Source organism: Neovison vison, chromosome 7 (assembly GCF_020171115.1).
Source record: "Neovison vison isolate M4711 chromosome 7, ASM_NN_V1, whole genome shotgun sequence".
Classification (NCBI taxonomy): Eukaryota; Metazoa; Chordata; class Mammalia; order Carnivora; family Mustelidae; genus Neogale; species Neogale vison.
The window spans coordinates 59,722,843-59,744,380 of NC_058097.1; the positions used below are offsets into that span (position 1 = coordinate 59,722,843).

The following is a 21,538-nucleotide window of genomic DNA, read 5'->3' on the forward strand; positions in this document are numbered from 1 at the left end:
TAGAATTCAGGTCATAACTTCAAAATCCTGTTGGCCATTTGGATGTCTTTTTCGGACAGATATCTGCTCATTATGATGTAATTTTTGTTTTAGGTGACATCCAGGTAATGAGGGATTTTTGTTTGGAGGATAAAAATCCGGGGCAGGTGGGGGGGAAGAAACATGAAAAAGAGACCAGATTGACTTTAAAATTTAAACTTAATCATTGAAAGATTAAGTGAGTAAATCAAGTGTCAATGATTAGGTCAAGGCGCAAGCCATTAAGTTGGCTTGTACTCCATTCCGCTGCGGCGATGTGCCTGACACTCTTATGATTTCAGGTCGGCAATGAAGCCACTGGCCCAGCTTTCCCAAGCAGTTGTCTCAACACGGCCAGCAAAGAACAGCACAGCTCTGTAGAGCCGGATTCTGGGAGGGTGTGCTGACAGCCCCAGGCGGAGGAATGATCGTCACGGGACCACAGGAAGGCTCTGATAGGAAGGAACAGTCAGGGGGCCGTGCCTTCCTTGGAGTTTCGCCAGATCAAACATAATTAAAGTATCTCCAGGCAGAAGGAAGAGTGGGACATTATGTACCTGAGAGTTTAAACCGCAGTGATTTGAAATAGCCTTGTGAAGACTGGATCATCAGGATGGCCCCAGGCCCCAGCCGACATAAAGGTTTGCAAAAACGGAGCAGTCCTGCTATCTGAGGAGTCCTGGACCTCTGGAGGGGGTTTGAGAGAGCAGGATGGAGGCAGGAATTCCGCATCAGAGCAGGGAAGCACAAGGGGGCCACCTGGGGGACGGCTGATTTGGGAGTGGACCCAACTCAGGTGTTAGAGTCACTTCATGTACCAGACGTTGTTAGACGTGCCAGCGCTGTCACTCACAAAGCAGATCCTGTTTTCTAAAGAGCAGGCTCTTTACACGTGGAGGATCCAGGACAAAATAAGTAGGAAAATAGCTAACAAAAAGCAAACCTCAACTTGCACTGGGAAGATATATGTATTTTATACTTATATTTCTGAGCTGAATTTCAAAATATTTTTTAAAGATTTTATTTATTGGGGCGCCTGGGTGGCTCCTTCGTTAAGCTCTGCCTTTGGCTCAGGTCATGATCCCCGGGTCCTGGGATTGAGCCCCGCATCAGGCTCCCTGCTCAGCAGGAAGCCTGGTTCTCCCTCTCCCACTGCCCCTGCTTGTGTTTCCTCTCTCGCTGTGTCTCTCTCTGTCAAATACATAAATAAAATCTTGAAAAAGTAACACTTTTATGATACAATTACCTTCTTTGTTTGTGGCGGCCTCTCTGACGTATGAGAAAAGTCCCACTAAAGGCAGTGTGAACTCTGATAGGATGATAGGATTAGGGAGGGTGTGGGCAGGGAAGCCTCCCTAATAAAAAACACTCCTGGGGCGCTCACTTCAGAACTGCCATCAAAGGGAGAACGGGGGAGAGCAGGACTGAGGTGAGCGCAACCCCACAGAATTTCTTTCGCATTTCTCAAATGTCCGCAACCAACCGCAAATACAGAGGACAAACAGGTGGCTGCCAGAGGGGAGGGGGAGGGGTGTGGTCAGACTGGGGTAAGGGGAGTGGAGGCACAGGCATCCTGAGGTCGAGTAAGGCTCAATGAGGAAAGATACAGCCGGGGGAACACGGTCAGTGGTACGGCACAGACCCTCTCAGCACCTCGCCTGGAGCCAGACAGTGGGTCCCGTCCTTCGCTCCAACCAGCATCAGAAGCCCCAGGCCATGAGTCCTGTTTGCCCGGATGCAAACTGGTTGTAGGGACAGCAAATGACCACACACGTCGAGGTGTCAGGGGCCCAAGGCCTGATGTCCCTCTGCCTCCTGGAAGATCTCACCTGCTGCCTTTCCTCACACAGTGGTCATGGCCGCACACTTGCAAGACTCAAGCAGGTGTCCTGTGTGCCTGACTTACCTGGAGGTGCCCGTGTACCTGAAGTGTGGCTTCACCTGCTGCCTCCACTGCTTCGACTCCCTACAGAGGGAGCCCAGCGGGGAGGGTTTCCGGTGTCCCTCCTGCTCCGCTGTTTCTCGGAGGAAGGACCTCAGGCCAGGCACGCATCTTGGGAGGCTGGTCTCCAGGATCAGGGAGTTGGAGCCCCAGCTGAAAGCCGTTCTGCACATGAACCCAAACGTGCACAAGTTCCAAGGTATGGCCTGCCCCCCCCCCTCCGCCAAGAGTCCCGGAAAACGCAACTTGCCTATAGCTCTCCATCACACAAGGGCATGGGTGGCAACGCTGATCTTTGCTTTACTTACCCAGAAGTATAGATTAGAACCACCTATAAGAAGGGAAGCTTGACCCTGACCTGCACCTAAGAGAAATCACACCTGACTCTCTCACATCCCTGAGTTAGGGTGCGTTCTCCCAGCTCAGCTGCACAGCTCACTGGCTCAAGGAGGCCAGGCAGGACCTCCCAGCCTCCCTGGAGCTGGCTGAGTCCCTGCTCCTTCTGGCTCTGTCCCTGCTCTCCTATGATGGATCCTGAAGAGTGGTGGGTCCCTTGGTCTGAAGGGCGTGTGAGCAGTCCAGTGTCCTTGTGAAGGACAGGCGTCGCCTTGAGTTCTGAGTGCACTCTAGCCCCGTGCAACTCGAATTTGTGATGGTGAACCCTGTCCCTGAAACGTGACAAGTCTTGTCAAGTCCCTGGGATGGTCAAAAAGGGAGCATCTTCCACAGAGCTGGGTGTCAGGGCGCCAAGTGAAAGACTTGGGCTCTGGTCCAGAGGGCTTCTTTCTTGGTTTTTTGTTGTTGTTTGTTTAAGATTTTATTTATTTGACAGAAAGAGCGAGAGGGAACACAAGCAGTGGGAAAGGGAGAAGCAGGCATCCCGCTAAGCAGGGAGCCAGATACAGGACTCGATCCCAGAACCTTGGGATCATAACCTGAACTGAAGGGAGCCGCTTAACGACCCAGCCGCCCAGATGCCCCCAGAGGGTTTATTTCTGTTGTGTTGTCTCCATCCACGTGGTCCCCTTAGGATAGCCTCCTAGCCTCCTGGTGTGTAGGCAACCCAGAAAGTCCCTGTGCTCCCATCCTCCCTGCCCTCAGAGCCATGCCCTGCGACTAAGTCACTGCCAGACCCCAGCACACCCCCACTCATGTCCCTGGGGGCCCTTCCTCAGCCTGGGCTGCCCAGAGTTCACCCGGCTCCTCTCAGGACCCCCAGCCTTGTGTGTTTGCAACCCCAGGAAGCCAAGGGCGGGGGTGCATTTGCCTGTTAACAGTAGGAAGCGAGGAAGGTAATTGACAAGAACGAAGATGGGAGCAACTTCCGGATTCAACATTCTGTGCCAAGTATAATAGTGGCCACCATTCACATACTCGCCGGGTGCCCGTTTGTCAATGGAATGTGAACTGGTTTGCATGTTGAGAACAAACACGGGCACGGTCTCTTCATGTGTAATCTGTGCCAAAGGAAGGGGCACCTGTAATTTAACAGAGCATTTAATGTGGAGAGAACACCTAGTAGGAGTCAGAGGGACTCATTCTGATTAGGATCGTTCTCTCTCTACATCTGACCTCATCAGGGGCCAGAGACATCTCCCCAGGTAAATTCTGATCAGGGTGGAAGCACGGGGTGGAGAGAAGACAGGTGAGACCTTGGGGCTTCGTAGTGGAGTGCATGTTTGCTTATTGGCTTGTTTTCCCTCCCCAGTCGAGGTCACCCTGGATGTTGACACCGCCAACCACTACCTCATCATTTCTGAGGACTTGAGGAGTGTCTGCTGTGGGTATTCCAAACAGACTCAGAGCGCCGGGGCCCAGAGGTTCGACTATGCCCTCTGCGTCCTGGGATCCCCTGGGTTCCCCTCTGGCCGCCACTACTGGGAGGTGGACGTGGGGATGAGCAAGGCCTGGGATGTGGGTGTTTGCAGAGACTCCGCTGACCGACAAGGGCCCATTCTACTGTCCGCAGAGCTTGGCTTCTGGACGGTGGGCTTGAGAAAAGATCTCTTCCAAGCCAGCACCAGGCCTGTGACCATGCTCTCAGTGAGCCCCCGCTTACACCGACTAGGGATTTTCCTGGACATGAATCTTGGCACCGTTTCTTTTTATCACGTGAGTGATGGAGCCCACATTTTCACCTTCACTGGAATCCCTGCTGTGGGGCCGCTGCGTCCGTTTTTTGCTCCCGGGAGTCCCACCACGGATGGTCAAGGCTTCCTGAGAATCTGTCCTGTGAGGAATCCAGCTGTTGCCAGTTGCTCTCCAGTGGGTTTGGATACAGAACACAGTTTCTAGAGAATTCCTGTGTGCTCACAGCCAGAGCTGAGACCCTTCCTGCTTGTTACTGTGGATAGTACAGAGAGCAGACGAGAAACATGGTAGAGTTGGCAAATCGTGAGCACTAAACAGACAAGGGAGAAGTGCCTTTAAAGCATGAAGTATCGCACAGTCGTTCTCATTGGGACTTTCCATGTTTCTGTTCCAATGAATGGGTTCTGGTTTTTCAAATCAATTTCCAAATGTATCTATTTTATGCAGTATTAACTTAGTGTTAATGGAGGTTAGAAACTGAATAAAAACGTGGATGTTGCCTAACGGATTAATGAACTTTCTAGGTGATATGTGAGCAAAACCTAGAGACAGTAAATACAGGTGAGCACGTATGAAGTTCCCCCAAGGGCTGAAATGCACATTTGTGTGCACACCATGTGGAACACGGGAAGAAGGTGGCAGGGCAGTCGGGGGTAAGGCTTCCACTGAATGGGGGTACAGCCTGGCACCATAGGTGTGCCCCCTTAAAGCAAGAGATACCCCCTTGTGCAGGGGGGCACAGAGGGGGGCTGTCCCAGGGGCGGGAGCAACAGGCCTGCCGTCGCCAGGACAAGGGGCCGCAGGGAGCCAGCGGGGGAGCCACCCCTTCTTAGTCCCGTGGTGACTACATTGGGCTAGAAAGCCCCGTGGTGTCTGCCACCACTACTTCAGGCTGCCTTTGTAGGTGGAAGCTGCCCTAGAGAATATGGAAACATGGGGCTGTGTTCCAGTAAAACTTTATTTACAAAAATCAGCAGGCAGCTTGACCCTGGCTGGCCCACCTCAACCTGGGCATCAGGTGCAGAATGCCAGAGGGTTCATAGCCCAGCGCTGGCTGTGTGCACACAGAAAGCGCAGAAGGAGCGAGGGATCCGAGGTGCAGGGCTGGGCCGCATGGGGGCCACGCCAGAGGACATTCTGCACAGAGGGCAGACCGAGTTCTCAAGGGAAGGTGAGGCAGAGACAGAGGCTGGCTAAGACAGGTGAGCGGAGGGCACACAGAAGGCACGCGAGACAGGCTAGGCTGAAGCAGTGGGCCGCGCGCGCACAAGCGCACTGAGGTGCCTAGAAGTGGCGAGCGCCAGCGGGGTGCAGGCCTGCAGGCTTGTGGGCTGGGGTCCCCCCCTGCAAGCACAGCGCAGGGGGGCCTCCGTCTCCAGTACCACGGGCCAGTCGCAGGCCCAGGCGCTCCCCTGACAAGACCCCGGCCATCCTGCCCCTGTAGCCCTGGGGCCCTGCAGACACACCCATGACGGGGCAGTCAGAGCAGCTCCACGGAGCCCAGCGAGCCCAGGGCAGGGACATCTGGATGGCTGCACTCCTTCAGCATGGATCACGAGGGGTCACTGCAAACGCAGGAGCTACTGAGACATGATGGCCTGCAGCTTCTGGACAGACGAAGGAGCGTAGGGACAAAAGGTGTTTGGAGCCCAGGGGACTCATGCCGAAGGAAAGGAAAGGAACTGACCCCAGAGCGAATGCTGACACGTGTGACAAGGAAAGAAAGGCAGACTGTCACGGCCTTCCCGGAGAGCGAACCAAGGTCTGAGTTAGGGGCTGCTTCGGTGTCTTTCCAAAGGAAGTGGAAGAAAGGCCCACAGGGCTCCCGGAAGAAGAGCACCACGGGGGTGCGGTGCTGACCTGGCCACCCTTTGCCGCCCCCTGACCCCAGCCACAGCCCCGCACCCTCCCAAGTCAGCCTGGGAAACACTTCCTGCAAGTCCCCAGTGCCCCCAGGCACTTCCTTCTCTGGGTGGGGGGGGACTGCCGTTCTCCCCTCCACCCACCCCCAAAATCCTAGTCTCCCCCATCTGCAGGAAGGAGCCCACACTGACCGCCGTCCCCTCCACTGGACACAGTCCCACTGCCCTTTGCCCGAGCTCCTGCTCTGCCATCTGTCTCAGCTCCCCCTCCCCAAGACTGTGCTGGGGCTCACAAGCCACACTCTCAAGTGGGCCACCTCCTTGGGGAGACACGCTCAGCCCTCACCACCCTGGGACAGGGAAACATTGGGTATGGATCAGAGGAGGAAGACCACAGCCCCGGCCAATAGGTGGCCCTGGGCTCCAGCAGAAGTGGCCACCAGTTTCTGAGGACCACTGGCTGGACGAGGGACATGTAGGGAGCTGGGGGCGGGGGGTCTTATGTGGGCCAGGGGTCGCATCCACTGGGACATAGCATGGCAGTGCCATTGTGTGTCAAAGACACGCAGTCCTCGCCTCAGGAGGAAGCCTTACTGCAGGCTCACCCTCAGTTCACAAAGCCTGGGACGACCCCCGACCCCCATGTGCCGCCTGCCAGCCCCCACCCAACAATGCCATCAGCTCCCCAGCCCTGAGTGGGCCATGATGCCGCCAGAGCCGGGGTGCTCCGTGGAGCCCCACACGGCCCACCCCCAGGAGAGAAAGGCCAGGGAAACGTAGACCTCTGAGAAGACTGGAGCCTGGGGTCCCACAGCTGTGGGTCCTGTGAATCACGGATGGGAACTTGGGGGAGCCACACCCATGAGAACTGCCATTTATTCCCGAAGTCGCCAAAATTATCACCAAGGATTCACCAGGGGGTGTGCATGGGGATGAGAAGGCTCAAACACTGATTGAGGGGCCAGTTGGGAGGGAGAGGGATGGTGGGGGGACCCCCGGCTGTCCCTCCCCCCTCTAATGCCACAGGAAAGGGGTCCTCCTCTGGCCAGCACCCCTCCCCATCTCCCATGTCCAGTTTCTCTCCGGGGAGGTGGGGCGGGGGGACATGGAAGAGGGTGTAGTGTGAGTGGGCCCCAGGAGGGGGAGGGTGCTGGGGTTAGGGCGGGGGTCCCCCGCTTCACATGCACTCACAACACTGGTCTCCCAGGGAGCAGAAATGGGGGAAGCCAGGCCAGGCCAAATTCCCCCCTCCTCCTGGATTATAGGAGGAAGGGGTTAGTGTTGGGGGCCGGAGGGCCTGGGGGCATCATGGGGGGCAGGCCAGGGCCCCCACCAAGGGGAGAGATGTATGTTGGTGGTGCTCCAGGGACCGGGGGCACAGGGCTGAGCCGGAGCTGGTTCAGGGTGAGCGTCGCAGGGGGTGTGGGCTGGAAGGGGTTTGTGATGGAGGGGCCGGAGGTCGGGGCTCCTAGAGGAGAGAAAGAAGAGGAGACATGCAGAGCAGAGTCAGGGCTTGGCCCGGGGAGGAGGAGTGCGAGCAGGACTGGCCTGGGAGGCCCCCACTTACCGCTTGGCAGGAAGGGGTTGGAGGCCTTGGCTCCTGGGGGCACGGGGCCCGGCCGGCTCACCAGCGAGTCCAGGTCAACCAGGGCTGCATTAGGGCCCAGGAAGGACTCCGGAGTCTTCCGTGTGGGTGGTGGCGGCGTTGGAACAGCTGCAGGTGGGGGGCTGCCCACAGCCTCAGCCAGAGAGCCCCCGACGCCACTCATGTCAAACGCCCCAGGGCTGCGGGCGGGCACCTCTCCAGCGAGCAGCTCCAGCTCCCCTAGAAGGAGCCAGAGAGGGAGTCAGGGGAAGACGGGAGTGAGGGCCTTAAACAAGGAGGCCCTGGCGCTGACAGACAGAGCTCAGGGACACTAGCCCAAAGAACAGCAGTGGATGACCCCCAGGGCAGAGTGCCAGGGAGAACCACCAAGGGATAAGTGTACCCAAGGGGTGCTCACATGGCCCCACAAGAACCCCACCAGTCCCACGGTCCCAAGCAGCAAGTTCACGGTGAACAGACGGCAGCAGGCACCAAGAAGCCCAGCAGCCTGGATGACATTCGTTAGCACGAGATCTGATTTTCTTAAAGAGAGGTTTCGGAAACCCATCTGATGTTGGGAGACGCACGAACTGGTGCAGAGAGAGAAGAAAAAGCCCAGAGGAACGCCAACTGCAGACCGCACAGTGACCAAGATGGGCCTGGGGGCCAGGAGGAGACCGCTGGTGCCCCATCAGTCCCACGTCCTCCTGCGGGCCCACGTCACTCAAAGACTAACATGGAAAAGAAACAAAGGGACCAGGAGACAGTGGGCCCCTCCTGGTGAGAGGCTCCTCCTGACACCTCGCAGGGAGGGGTCTTCTAGCAAGGACAGCGCCAGCCTGGACTCTGCCAGAAGGAGGATACGCAAAAGCCAGGGCGTCCACAGGCCAGGTACCCCGTGGATGGGAGGGCCTGGCAGGAAAGATGTGCTGAGCCCTGAGGCCCCAAAGGGCAGCCAAGAAGGCGACACTCACCAGAGGCCCCCTGTGATCACTGCACCACTGGTGACACAGGGTGCAACCGGCCAGGCCCTCAGAGACACCCAGAGAAATGTTCCAGGGGACAGAGAAATCAGGTCAGCGCGTGGGGAGGCTCCAGAAACGGGACTCTTTGCACTATTCTTGCAACTTTCCTCAAGTATAAAACCGCTGGAAACAAAGTTAAAGCTTCTTTCCCAGCATAAACCATCCAGCTCTGAAAACACAGCCTGGGCTCTGGATCCCGTGAGGGCTGGAGTCCGCCCCGCTTAACCCTGCACTCAGAAGCACACCAACCTGACCTGGAGGGCCCCCTGCAGTGGGGGAGGGAGACCATACAGGGTGGGCAGGGCAGGATGTGGCCTGGTCAGTGAGGCCTGATGGGGAGGGGGAGGGGGAGGGGGGGTGCCCATGGGTGCAGCGGAGGCATGACCTGGGGTGGGGCACTGCGAGGGCAGGGGTGTGGGTGGGGGGTGCAGCAGGGCTCAGTGGGGCAAGGGGGGGCTCACCCGTGCTGCTCCCAGAGGCCGGCAGGGCCGTGCGCAGTCGGTCAAAATCAGAGAACTCATCAGGCTCCGTGTCAAACCCCACTGCTGTAGGGGCCCAGTATGTCAGCTCAGCTCACTGAGGGAACCAGCCTCCCGCTCCCCCTGCACCCCCAGCACCCAGGAGACCAGACACCTCACGCTCCCCTGCACCAACCCACACACACACACTCTGACCCCCTCAGTTGAACCCCAGAGCCCACCCAGTACCTGCGGTGCCATTGGTGCTGGGCTTGGCAGGTGACCCTCCCCAGGGGTCTGAGAAGGCTGGGGCTGGAGCCCAGGGATCTGAGGCAGGGGGTCCTCCAACTGGAGCCCCACCTGGGTGAGGAAGGAGGGTGTGAGAGGCTGGTGGTTGGAGCACTTGTCACCTATGGATCTGTGCCCGCCACCCCCAGCCTTCCTTCTCAGCCCACCCCTCCCAGAAGTCCTGCCTTGCCCCCATCCTGGGACACAGCTGGACATCAGAGGGGCTCCCAGCCCAGCCCCAGCCAGCCATTACCCCCTGATCCCTACCGTCTAGCACAGGTATATGTATACTGCTAGGCCTTTGCCCACGTGTCCCTTCCTGGCAAAGCCCTCCTCAGCTGTAAGGCCTCTGGAAAGCCCCCAAGAAGCTCCCCAGCTGGTGAAGGGACCTTGGGTGTGTGCCTCACCTAGGCGAGCCCAACCCCCACCCCAAAACCCCCACCCAGCCTGCCTGGACCCAGCCTCACCAGCCACACCATCCTGACTCCACCCGAGCAACCTCTCCGTAGCCTGACACCCCCTGGTGCCCTGCCCGTCATCCCTCAAGGCTCCCTCACCCACCCTTCTCTGGGCTGTCTTATCTGAGCCCTGCAGCAGCCTGTCACCCCCTTGACCTTATCTGCCCCTGTCCCCAGGGTGTGCCCCAGACTGTACACTGGATGTCGAGGCTGCAGCAGGCAGGCAGCCAGCACTCACCGTCAGAGCTCCCCCACGGGTCAGGCGTGGGCCCCTCTCCAGCTGCAGGGGCCTGGGTCCCACCCCAAGGGTCAACCGGGGGCCCTGTAGGAGCAGCAGGCCTCCAAGGATCCCCAGAGGCTGCTGTAGGGGCCGGACCCCCCCAAGGATCAGCAGCTGGAGGGACAGGGCCTCCGCCCCAAGGGTCCGAGGTGGGGGCGCCCATGGGCGCTGGGCCCCCCCAGGGGTCCGAGGCTGGTGGTGGAGCGGGGGCCGTGAAGACATCGGCAAGATCCATGAGGGATGACTGCAAGACACAAAAGGGAGACTGCACATGAGGCGCGAGCACGCCAGGCCAGAACACTGGGAAGAGAACCTGGAAGAGAAATGGCCCCAGAATGAAAGAGGGAGCCGGGCACCTTGAGGTGAAGACCCACCACCAGAGAGAGAGAGAGCCAGGGTCCGTGAGACAGAAGGAGGCGGTCTCCCCGCCCCCCATTCCCACTCCACCCCACTCTGTCCGCCTCCCCCACCAGCCCAGCCCCAAATGCTGAGAGTCTCACCTGGTCCTGCCCCCATCCCTTCATCCACTCCCCAGTTCCCACTGGGATTGAGGACAGAGGCCAAACCCAAAACCACCCCTACCAGCCTGGCCCGCACGGTCCCCATGCACTCTAGGAGGTGTGTCCGGGATCGCCCACCCTGTCTCGGGCCACCGGCTGAGGCCCAGTATGCGTCCCACGTCTCTGCACACACCAGGCTTCCCGTGCTTCACGGGAGCAGCATACGTGTCCCCGTGTCCTGGGGGTGAGCCCAACCAACCAGAGTGGCTAGTGTCTCTGAACACGGTGCAGCTGCGCCACCCGTCCCCACAGCACGCAAGGAACAGAGCGCTGGGACCGACCCTCCTGAGCTGTGAGGCACCAGGGAGACCCTTGGCCGAGGCCGGGAGGGTGTCTTGTGTTCCTCCCATTGGAGCTAGCCCCGTGGCCCACCCCACTGTGAGGCCGACTGTGCCACGAAGACGCTCAGGTCTCCCACAGCACCCGGTGTGAGGCCACAGAACACGCCAGCTTGGAAGCCCTTGCCGGTGACTGACCTTGGCCCTGATGTGCGGAGGACACCTGTCCACCCTCAGAGCCAAGAGAAGGGTTGAAACTGCGCAGACAGAAACATCAGCTGACGTCATCTGTCTCCCCTGGGGGGACCGGAGACCCAGCAGGTTGGAGACCAGACTGGTCTCGCTCGTGCACCGAGCCTTGGAATCCGGGGTGCGCGCGGACACCGAGAAGGTACCCAGAACACGTGGGTGCGCACAAGCTCAATGCCATCCCCTTCCCGCCCAACCAGGCCGCTCAGCAACAAGGACCGAGCAGCACCAGCAGCGTCTCCGACAGCAGGGGCAGACAACGGTCGTGCCTCGTGCACCAGCAGCATCTCTGACAGCAGGGGCAGACAGCAGTCGCGCCTCACACAAGGAGTGCTCCAGGCACTGACGGAGCGCCCTCCAGTCTGCACGCTCGTCCATGAGAAGACGGCGCCCCACCCACGACCCCAGAGCACACGTAGGCGGGATGGCCTGCCCATGCTCACCTCCTCCTGGCCGCCGGTCTCCCTCCTGCTCTCCTCTATGGCCATCTGCAGCCTCAGATCATCCCCACGGCGGATCCGCTCTTCCTGTTGGGGTCACGGAAACAGGCAGCGAGGGAGGGTGAGAATGGAAGCCACCGGGCTGGCCACCCCCCAACAACAACCACACGGTCCCACCCAAACAAAAGTAACAAAATTAAAATGGGATGTGGACAATGTGTGGGAAGGGGGGACGGGGAAGAACGTGCAGTCCACGGGATGGGGACACAGGGGTGGTGTGCGGGAGACAGGCCTGGCCCGGTGCGGCTCCAACGGCTTGGGAAACATGGGGCCCCGGGGTGGATGGGCCCTCATGCCGAATGCCTGACTCTGCGGTGTCGGCTGCACTGGGTGGAGGGGACCAAGCCCTGGGCTGTGCTGGAGGGTGAGAGAAGGGCTCCCTCACCACCCGGAACAGCTACAAGGCATCTGCTTCCCATGCTGGGACTGCACCCATCTGAGAAGCCATGTGACACAGGTCCTGCTGCTGGAAATGTGAGGCAGAGTGTGTGTAAACCGGGGATGGGACTGGTGGGGGGCGAGGAGGGGCAAGGAAGCGGGGACCTGGGGAGGGTCTGAGGGGAGCCCTGCGGAGGGTAGGGAGGCTGCTCTGACCTTGTCGTGCTCCTCTCGGCTCAAACTAATGGCCAGCTGGAGCTGGACGTCGTCCTCGGGGCCGCAGGGCGGGGGCTGGGGAGAGAGCGTGTGAGGGGCCAGGCGGGAGGCCAGACAGGGGAGGGGAGAGGAGGGAGAAGAGGAAAGACACACACAGAGCATCGGAGGAGAGCCAGAGATGGACAGAGCCACAGACACGGTCACAGAGTAGAGCACCCACACAGAAGAGATAAGAACTCCCAGGACGAGAACAGACGGTGGGCAGGGGGCAGGGGGAAAGGCCGAACAGATCAGAGAGGGGGTGCGGGGGCGACACAGAGAACACTGGCCCTCAGGAGCTGAGCAGTGAAGGATGGAGACGGGATGGCAGAACCAAAGTCAAACCCCCGCTGTGCCCCACACCCACCCAGCCCGCTACCTGGTCAGCCTCCTCCTTGCTCATGGCCAAGGCCAGCTGCAGCTGCAGCTCCTCCTCCCCGCTGCTCTGCGGCCACGCCTGCTCTGCCTCGGGTGGGGGCCCAGAGCCCACCGCTGCTGAGGAGGCTGCCAAGGGGAGAATCAGCTGAGACCCAGCTGGAGACAGAGAAGGGAGCCCCTGCAGCCCAGACGGCGAGCTTCCACTGGGGGTGAGGGGCGGACCGTGAGCCGGGTTTGTCCAGTGTCCCCGGAATCCCGCCAGGAGGGACGGAGGAAGTCCGGGAGCCTCAGAGCCCATGCCCCTGCTGCCTACACGGGGCACGCTTGGGGCCTGCACAGAGCCTGGGGGTCCCACAGAGCTCCCGCGTGTCCAGGGCCTGCATTTCCAGGGCTGCTGGAGATCTTTATGGCAGGACCGGCTGGGCATCAGAGGAAGAACAGCACCGCATCCAGAGCCCCCCACCTCATGCTGGGCGCAGCCGACACCAGGGGTGACGTGGAGTGAAGGAAGGCGGAGGAGAGAATGGGAAGGGGGTGACCATCTGGAAGGAGGGACGGGCAGAGCACAGGGAACTAACAGGCAGAGGACCAGCTAAGCTAGGGGGAAGCGCCCACCTGCCCCTCCCAGCTGGCCTGCCCTGGTTCTGGCGTGAACGGTCCCCCTTCAGAGAGCCGTCCCCAACCTCCAACCCTGGGCAGCCCCCTCCAAGTCCTGTTCTCTTTGTCTCAGGCACTGAGTACCCTTTGGCAGGACTGCGGGCGAACCCATCTGTAGCTACAGGGCCCAGCCTGGGGGCTGAGGCACACCGGGCCCTTAGGAGGCTCTCGGTTAACATCTGAGGGTGAACAGAACAGTTTTCAGCTCTCGGATCCCACAACGAGGGGGACGGGACAGGCAAGGACAGTCGTGGAAGGGGAGAGCCTGCATCCGAACTCCGGCCCACCTGGCCAGGAAGGAGGGGAAGCAGGAGGGCTCGGAGGCTGGGCTGCCAGGGCTTCAAGAAGAGGGGCGGGGCCTGCCGGGAGGGACCTGGGTTGGGGGCCCTGCAGCCCTCACCCGTGGCGGTCTGCGCCAGCTTCTCCTTGGTCTTGAGCGCATGAGCGCGCTCCTCCCGCAGCCGGTCCTCGTCCCGCAGCAAGGCCACCAGCTGTTTGGCCTTCTCGCGCACGTTCACGCCCTGGTCCTTGCCGTCGCGGTCCACGTACTGGAAGTCCTTCAGCGTCTGCACGGCGTACATGTTCTCCTTGCACTGCTGCGACACACGCTCCGAGCCCGTCTTGATGAGGTACTCCATCAGGGTCATGGCCTTCAGGGCGGGGGCACACCAGTCACTCATGTGGTGGCCGGGAACCCCGTCCCAGCACCAGCCCGGGGGTCACCGGCTGGCAGGCCAACAAGCGTGGCCCACGAGCACCGCGGACACTACCCAGTCGTGAGAAAGAACAGAGCACTGCACAGCGGCCACCTGCAGGGCTGACCCCAAAGATGTGGGACATATGACTGCACTCACAACAAGTGGCCTCGATTAGGAGGCTCGCGGCAGCCAGGAGCTGGGGATTTCTTAACAGACACAGGCTTTGTGTCCAGAATGAACATCCTGTGGACCCAGGATGCGGGGACGGGTGCGGCGCCTGGGAACGCACCTGCTGCCCCGGGACCGCACGCACGCTCTATGAGGATGACCTGTGCCGCGTGGCGTCCACACGTGTCTCGACAGGCACATGGAAACAGGGAAGTGCGGCCCCACCCGCACTTCACTTGGCGTTCAGAGCCCACTCTCGTTCTCTAGGAGGAGGACCCTAAGGAATGTGGCCACAAAGACCCGCTCATACCATCACGCTCCAGAGCAGCCCAGGACACGGGCACGGGCCGCCTTCTCTATTGTCCTGAAAGTCCGGAAAGTGTCGCCACTTCCAGTGTGAGACTTTACAAGTCTGAGGGCAACAAGGGGGAGACTCCCTCCCCCCAAATCAGCCGTCTGGAGGGAGGCACTGAACTGCTGGGTCTGGTCAGACCTCAGCTCTCTGCAGGGACACACATGTGCCGGGAGCAGCAGGACACCTGGCGAAAGCGGCTGCGTTATAGGTCGGGAGGACAAATTCTCATTCCAACAAGTGAAAATTAAATGGCAGAGAAAACCACCAGTCCTCGGACAACAGAACACCTCCAAGTGTGCAGGGGGCCCCTGGGGCCACATGGGGCCCCAGACACCCCCCAGAGCACAGCGAAACAACACCAGGAGGCCCCGGCCAGGGGCATGGAGCTGGGTGGGCAGCTGGGGGATGAGCTGCAGACCGTGCCATGGGTCATTAGTGACACCCCACCGTCCACCAGCGCCCGACCTGGATCTGGCCAGCTTCCCGAAGGTGTGCAAACAGCAACCAGACGTTAGTCTTTAACCAGCCGGGAGACGTCCATGCATCATGGCAAGAGGGAAAGCGGCACCCGGTGGGCATTGGGGGGCAGGCAGGCTCCCCGAGTCCTGGGCCAGTTGTGCTCGGACCACAGCGGCTGCACCTACACCCCACACCGGCCTCCCCGCAGGCCAGTTAAGCTACATGAGAGCAACGGATCCACACAAACCACCTCAGTCTGGAATGGGACTCGCACCCAGCGACTCAGAGACCTCGTTTCCAGGGCCCTGGAGACTTTGGCAGCGCAGTTAAACAGACCGCGAACCCGGAAACAACCCAAACACCCACTGAGGGCCAAACATTCACGCACAACACACACTGTGCTCGTGGGGCAGGAGCGGCCCAAACACAGCAAGGTAGCTCAAGAGACCCCCAGATGCAGCAGACACAAAGGACTAGGAGTAGGAGCCCACGGAAAGCTCTAGAACAAGCCTGGCGGACCTAAGATACCTCAGGATGCTTCTGGGGAAGGGGTGTCTGAGCAGGCCCAGGGGCCTGAGCTCTTCTGGGGAAGGGATGTCGGGCAGGGGGGGACACCCTCCATCTCATGTGGGTGCCGGCTCCACTGGTGTGTGCATGAGTGAGAGCCGACCAAGTCACACACTCATAGTGGGGGCCACAGTGGCAAACATGTACATTTTCTCAAAAGCAAACAACAGGACAACCCGACAGTCCCTGTTAATTTCCAAAACTACCTGCTCCCAGATGGCGGACGCCAGCACACGAGAGCTAGTCTAAAAACAGGGGACAGCGAACTTCTTTTGAAGGGCTCACGTGATCAATAACCCGCTTTTTGGGCCACACGGCCTGGGCAGCAGAGGGGGGCCGGCGCACAGGCACAGGCCTGGCCCTGCCGCAGAGCTTCACCTACTGGGGGAAGCCCTGGGGCCGTCATGTGTTCACCTCTGGTTTAAGAAAAAGACCGTGAGATCCTGATTCCTCAGAGCAAGGAGGAAACATGGCCAAGTAGAAGAGCGGGCTCTGGGGCTCCTCTCCCACCCCTTGCCCCTCGGTGGCCCCGAGCCTCCTCATGCCTCCGTGTCCCCACCTACAAAGTGGGGACAAAAAAAGTGGGGACATTTCACGGGGGTTCTGTGCCCACAGCAGTATATCTCCAGCTGTGAGTGTGTCCAGGCCCATGAGGACTCACCTCCCCCAACACAGTCCACGAGCCCCACCAAGCTTCTCTCAAAGTTTCAGGAGGCCCTCCAGGTCCCATCCCCTCCCTTCACCACCACACGAAGGCTCACCCAGGCCCCTCACCTTTTCCCTAGACCACCGCCACCCAGTCCTTCACAACGAACAGCCACAGAACAGACCCAGCAGAGAATCCACAAGAATGAGGACCCGAACCAGGGCTGTCGGGATGGGCGTGAAAAAAAGCCAAAACATTTCCAGGTCTCAGAAATGTGGGAGCCACCGAGAGCCAGGCCAGCCCAGGCCCCAGCTGGAGTCCATGGAGCAAGCGGCTTCATCTGCCTCGTCCACGGCCACACACCGAGCAGACCCTCAGCTTGACCCTCACTGAAGAAACAGCAGCAGGAGGACTGGCCACCACTGCTGACCCTCCCTCCAGCTCCTCGCCAGCAGTCGGACCCTCACACGCCAGTTAGTTCACAGGCTGCTCTGAGCCACACAGCCAGGAGTGGGACCTGGCCACTGGCCCCAACCTGTGCCCACTGTGACGACTTCTTTTTTTTTTTTTTTAAAGATTTTATTAATTTATTTGTCAGAGAGAGAGAGCGAGAGCGAGCACAGGCAGACAGAGTGGCAGGCAGAGTCAGCGGGAGAAGCAGGCTCCCAGTGGAGCAAGGAGCCTGATATGGGACTCGATCCCAGGATGCTGGGACCATGACCTGAGCCGAAGGCAGCTGCTTAACCAAATGAGCCACCCAGGCGCCACCCCCCCACTGTGACTTCTTGACCCAAGGGGAGGACGCCAGGCCGCAGGCAAGAAAACGGAAAAACTGCTCACTGAGCATTGCCCAAAGTCACATTCCCTTCGACCACAGCTTGCGGTCTTGTCTGCTCACCGGATGAGGACACGTGTACGCCTCACTAGGGACCAGCAAAAGGGTTCCTGTGGAGAGCACTCTGTCCACGTTTATCAAAATGACACGTGCGTGTGCCCCTCGTCCCAGAAATCCCCGTTCTAGACAACGGCGAACGCGCGAGGCTGCTCGCGGCAGTCTTGTTAACAAAAGCAAAACATCACAGACCGCTCAAAATTCAGCACCAGGCAGCGGGCAGTTGTTAAAAAAGGCAAGGAAAGAAGGATGGGAGAAAGGACAAAAGAAACAAAGGAAAGAAGGAAAAAAAACTGACAGGTCTACACTTTGACGGGGAATGATCTCTAAAACACAGCCTCACCTTCCTTTTCAAAACCGCGCCGCAGTTCACCCGTGATAAGATTCACCAGTTCTCACAGGCAGCTCTGCGTTCTCATGTGGCCACGTCACCACTGCAGACACAGGAGAGCTCCACGGCCCCCGAGTTCCCCCGGGCCCAAAGACATCCACACACACGCCTGGGGATACCAGCTGCCTCAGAGAGGGAACTGGGCTCCAGACACACAGAGGGACAAACACGAGGTACCCGCTTCGGCCTTCTCCATGGAGAGATCTCACAAACGTACCACGGTTTCAAAAAGAAGTTGGAGTCCTAAGACTTACCATTCTCCAAACCACATGCTTGTTACCTTAGTTAAAAGAAAGGAGGGACGAAGGGAGAGAGATTGCACATAAAGACCAAAAATGCCAGCTCCTCCATAGCACGGGGGAGGTGGGCCGGGTGGCGCCCCTGCCTGAGCCCAACGCCCGCCCACGCAGTTGCATGCCCAGGAGGGCCCACTGCAGGCCCAGGAACTGACCTTGTAGACATGCCTCCAGTTCTTGCCGTGGTCATTGAGCCGCTTCCAAATCATGCTCATGATCTCGGAGAAGGCAACGACATTGTAGGTGAGGTCAGCGATCTCAGACATCAGGGAGCTGGATGGGCCCCAGGGGTCGTTGCTCGTGGCTTCTCGAACCTTGATCTCGGCCTCTGAGTAGTTGTGGACTATGTTCTTCATCTGCCGCCGCAGTGACGAGGTCGACATGGTGGCAGGCAGTGGCGAGGGCGGCAAGCCCCCTGGGGTATGGCGAGATGGAGGACTCAAGAAAGAAGACAGCGGCAGGAGCTGGTGGGTCACCACATCTGAGAAGGAAAGGCCCTTTGGAAACACAAGCGGAACCTGGGGCTGCACGGCCTGCACCCACACCCTTGTGGGGCTCCTCACTGCCCCTGGGGCCTAGACGGCTCTGGCCCTCGTTAAACCCCATCTTAGTCACCCGGTCCATCTTTCAGTTCCTCAAACATGCCCAGCTCCTTCCTGCTTGGGGGCCCAGCTCAGTGAGGCAGGGAGGCAGAGTGTGAAGTGGGGGAACCACAGGCTGGGGGGCAACACAGTGCAGCGTGTCCCAGCCGGCTGCCTTGCTCGGGGAGCCAGGGACTCCTGCACCTCAGTTTTCTCCTTGAAGAAGTGGGGTTCGTTCTGTAACCCTGGGAGCTGAGAAAACTCGCTGCATGGGAAGTGCGCTATGAACATGGGCGGTCACGAGATGGTCACCTTGCTCTTCCTCTCCCCCACCACCCAGATCACGCCCACTCACCCTGAGAACTCTGTTGAAGCTTCCCAGATTTTACACACCCAAACACCGTGGTCACTGTTTCCCGACTGAGGCACCCTCGTGATTTTATACTTGTCTGTCTGCCCTTGTAGCTAAGGCCGGCCCATGAGCCCCATGGGGACAAAAACCACATCTGTATGGACATGAATTTTCCTATCAGAGCAGCTGCCCCCAGAAGAGCCATTCAATAAACCACCGGAAGGAAGGGAAGGAGGGAGAATAGGAGAGACCTCTGGAGCAGGAGTGGAGAGGGCAGAATCTGAGACAGAAACAAGGATACACAGGGAGACCTAAAGGGAACAGACAGGCAAGAGGCAGGCAATGCTAGGGGGACAAGGTGTCCCAAGGGTGAGGGAGCTGGAGGCTCAGGGAAGAAGAGATAAGGACGAGTAGCGGCTGCCTGGGTCCCAGCCGTGTGCCAGGGGCTCGCTGACCAAGAGATGCTCATTATCCCACCCAACGCCACCAAGAACATTCTAACTGATGAGAAGACGGGCGCTCGTGGAGGCTAAGCACTTCCACCAAGGTCGCACACCACGCACAGCAGCACAGACTGCACCTCTGGCTAGGACGCCCAAACCTACACTTTTAAACCAACCTGTGCTGAGAGTAAGGTGACTGGAAGAAAAAAGAGGACAGGAACCAGGCAGACGGGGATGATCACAGCAAGCAGCCACACAGCCCTTACCCTGTGCCAGGCACTCTTCCCCGTGGTTCACACACAGTGACTCATTAAATGCTCCCAACTCCATGATTCACAGCACCTCACAGGCGAGGACACTGAGGCACAGCAAGAGCCACTCCCCTGCCCTGGCTCCAGAGGAAACTCGGACCGCCACAGTCCACAGCCACACCAATGAGCCCTCCACAACATACCTAAGTACTGCGACTGGCAGCGGGCCCCAGCTCTGAACTCAGGCTGGAAAGCAGGGCACTTGGAGACACACATGAACAGCAGGAAAGACCCAATCAGGGGGCCAAGCAGGCCAGCCAGACACACTGAGAGGAAGAGCTGGTGGGATGGACACAGAGGGACGGGAACAAGACAAATGAGGGGAGAAAGAGGCACAGAGAAACCCGGGCAGAGGAGCTACCCAGAGACATGGTGAGCAGAAGTCACAGGAGACAGACAGAAACAGGGCAGACAGTGAGGCATACGACAAAGAGGAAAGACTGAGACCCTGAACGAAGAGACAACAACCTGACGCTACAGACTTACAGAGGAAAAACCAAGACAGAACAGAGAACATGTGAAACTGGGGCCCAAATCCTGGCCAAGAGCTACCAACAAGGCAACCTCCTTCTGAGTTTGCAAGACTCTGACAGGAAGGAAAGAATTCCTACCCGGCAGGTTCGGGATCAAATAAGATGGGTACATACAGTGCTACAGTGCGTGGGGCCCTGCCCCACAGAGAGGAGGAGCTCCTTGAGGCTGCCGCCCATTATTATCAGACCCGAAGAGCATTTCCCAAAGGGTGGTCCCAGAAGACGCCCCGCTCGAACGCTGTGAAATTGTACCAAAGTGCCCTACAGAATAGTGGATGGGGCACCAAAGCTAAAACTCCCAATATCGCTTAAAATGGGACCAAGCTTTTCAAAATAAACGGCCTCAAACACAAGGATCTGGTTAAACCGAGGACAACGACAGGGCAAAACTCCGCGAGGGGTGTTCAGAGGCCTGACGGCACACAGCGTGGAAGGGGAAATCTGGGGGCAATAACGGAATCTGGAGCGGCCAGCAGCTGACAGCAGCGCCAGCCGGCGCCGGGCGTTCCCCGTACCACCTCCGTGAACACGCACGGCCCTGCCGTGAGAAGCCACCCGAGGAACACTACCGGCCGGCACGCAGTGGGCCTGACTGCAGAGCCGGGCTCGGGACCACCGCACCGGAGACCCGAAAACCTGCGCGAGGGGGCACGTCCCAGACCGAGGCGCGCGCGCGCGCAGAGGACCCCGGGCTCGCGGGGACGTGCGCAGGGACGGCAATGAATGAGAAACGGGGGAAGAGGATGCCCGGAGTCCCCGGCAACTGCAGACGCGGAAGCCCGGGGGAGAGAGAGGCAGAAAGCAAGAGGCGCACAGCCGCCACCCCGACCACCGCGCGCCGACACCGGACACAGACAGGCGCACGGACCCCCGCAGCACCGAGGCCCGGGCGCAGGCCAGCGGGCGCCCGATGCCGGCCGGCCGGCCGGCCGGCCTCACACACACAAAGGCCGCGGGGCTGAGCCGGGGGGATCACACGCGACGGACGCCCGAGCAGCCCGGCCCGCCGCGCCCCCGGCCCGCGCTCACCTCGGCCCCTCACGCCGGGCTCCGGGGGGTCATGGCGGGCAGCCCCCTGCCCCCGCTCGGCCTCGGTGTCGCGGGGCGCGCGCCTGGCTGCGGGCGGCGGACGCGGAGGCACACTCGGGCGCACGCGCGGACGCACGGAAAGGCCGCACGCCGACGGCCCCGCCGCCCCGGCGCCCGGGAGGGGCGCAGAGAGCCGGGCGGGGGGGAGGGGAGCCGCGGAGCGGACGGGAAGCAACCGAAGGCAGCGACGGACCGGAAGCGGAAGTGGCTGTGCGCCCCGCCCTCCGCACCGTACCCGGGGCCCCGCCCGTAGCGAGCCTGCGCAGCCGCCGCTTCCGCAGCCCCACTCGCCCTGCAGCGTCACTTCCGGCGCGCGGGCGCCGCCGTGAGGTCCCGAGGGACAGGCGCGGACAAGTACAAATGCAGGCCTCAGCGGGGCGGGCCGGCAAGCGCGGCTGAGGCAGGCGGGGAAGGGATCGCGTCGTCGCCAGCCCGCGCGGCCACTCCGCCCCCAGCACCCCGCGACGTTCGAGAGAATTCCCCCTCTCTCCTAGG

The 21,538-nt window shown here is 60.0% G+C and overlaps 2 protein-coding genes across 7 annotated transcripts; one reads left to right on the top strand and one right to left on the bottom strand.

The window, feature by feature from the left end:
• The first annotated feature begins 1,758 nt into the window (after positions 1-1,758).
• LOC122913409 (ret finger protein-like 4A) lies at positions 1,759-5,495 on the top strand. Its single transcript, XM_044260152.1, has 4 exons — positions 1,759-2,159; positions 3,669-4,192; positions 5,120-5,222; positions 5,431-5,495. Exons 1-4 carry the CDS (start codon positions 1,874-1,876, stop codon positions 5,493-5,495), a joined length of 978 nt encoding a protein of 325 aa, XP_044116087.1. The 5' UTR covers positions 1,759-1,873.
• A 1,276-nt stretch (positions 5,496-6,771) lies between these two features.
• EPN1 (epsin 1) lies at positions 6,772-21,187 on the bottom strand. Of its 6 annotated transcripts, none has more exons than XM_044257569.1 (11): positions 20,984-21,187; positions 17,890-18,231; positions 13,663-13,912; positions 12,607-12,731; positions 12,189-12,263; positions 11,538-11,621; positions 9,966-10,251; positions 9,231-9,341; positions 8,985-9,065; positions 7,481-7,738; positions 6,772-7,381 (listed from the first exon to the last, which is right to left on the bottom strand). In XM_044257569.1, exons 2-11 carry the CDS (start codon positions 18,115-18,117, stop codon positions 7,173-7,175), a joined length of 1,707 nt encoding a protein of 568 aa, XP_044113504.1. In that variant the 5' UTR covers positions 18,118-18,231; positions 20,984-21,187; the 3' UTR covers positions 6,772-7,172. The 6 variants fall into 6 exon arrangements, with proteins under 6 accessions (XP_044113504.1, XP_044113502.1, XP_044113500.1 ...); XM_044257567.1 differs by having other exon boundaries at positions 8,985-9,068; positions 17,890-18,215; positions 20,984-21,186; XM_044257565.1 differs by having other exon boundaries at positions 8,985-9,068; positions 20,984-21,186.
• Between the last annotated feature and the right edge of the window lie 351 nt (positions 21,188-21,538).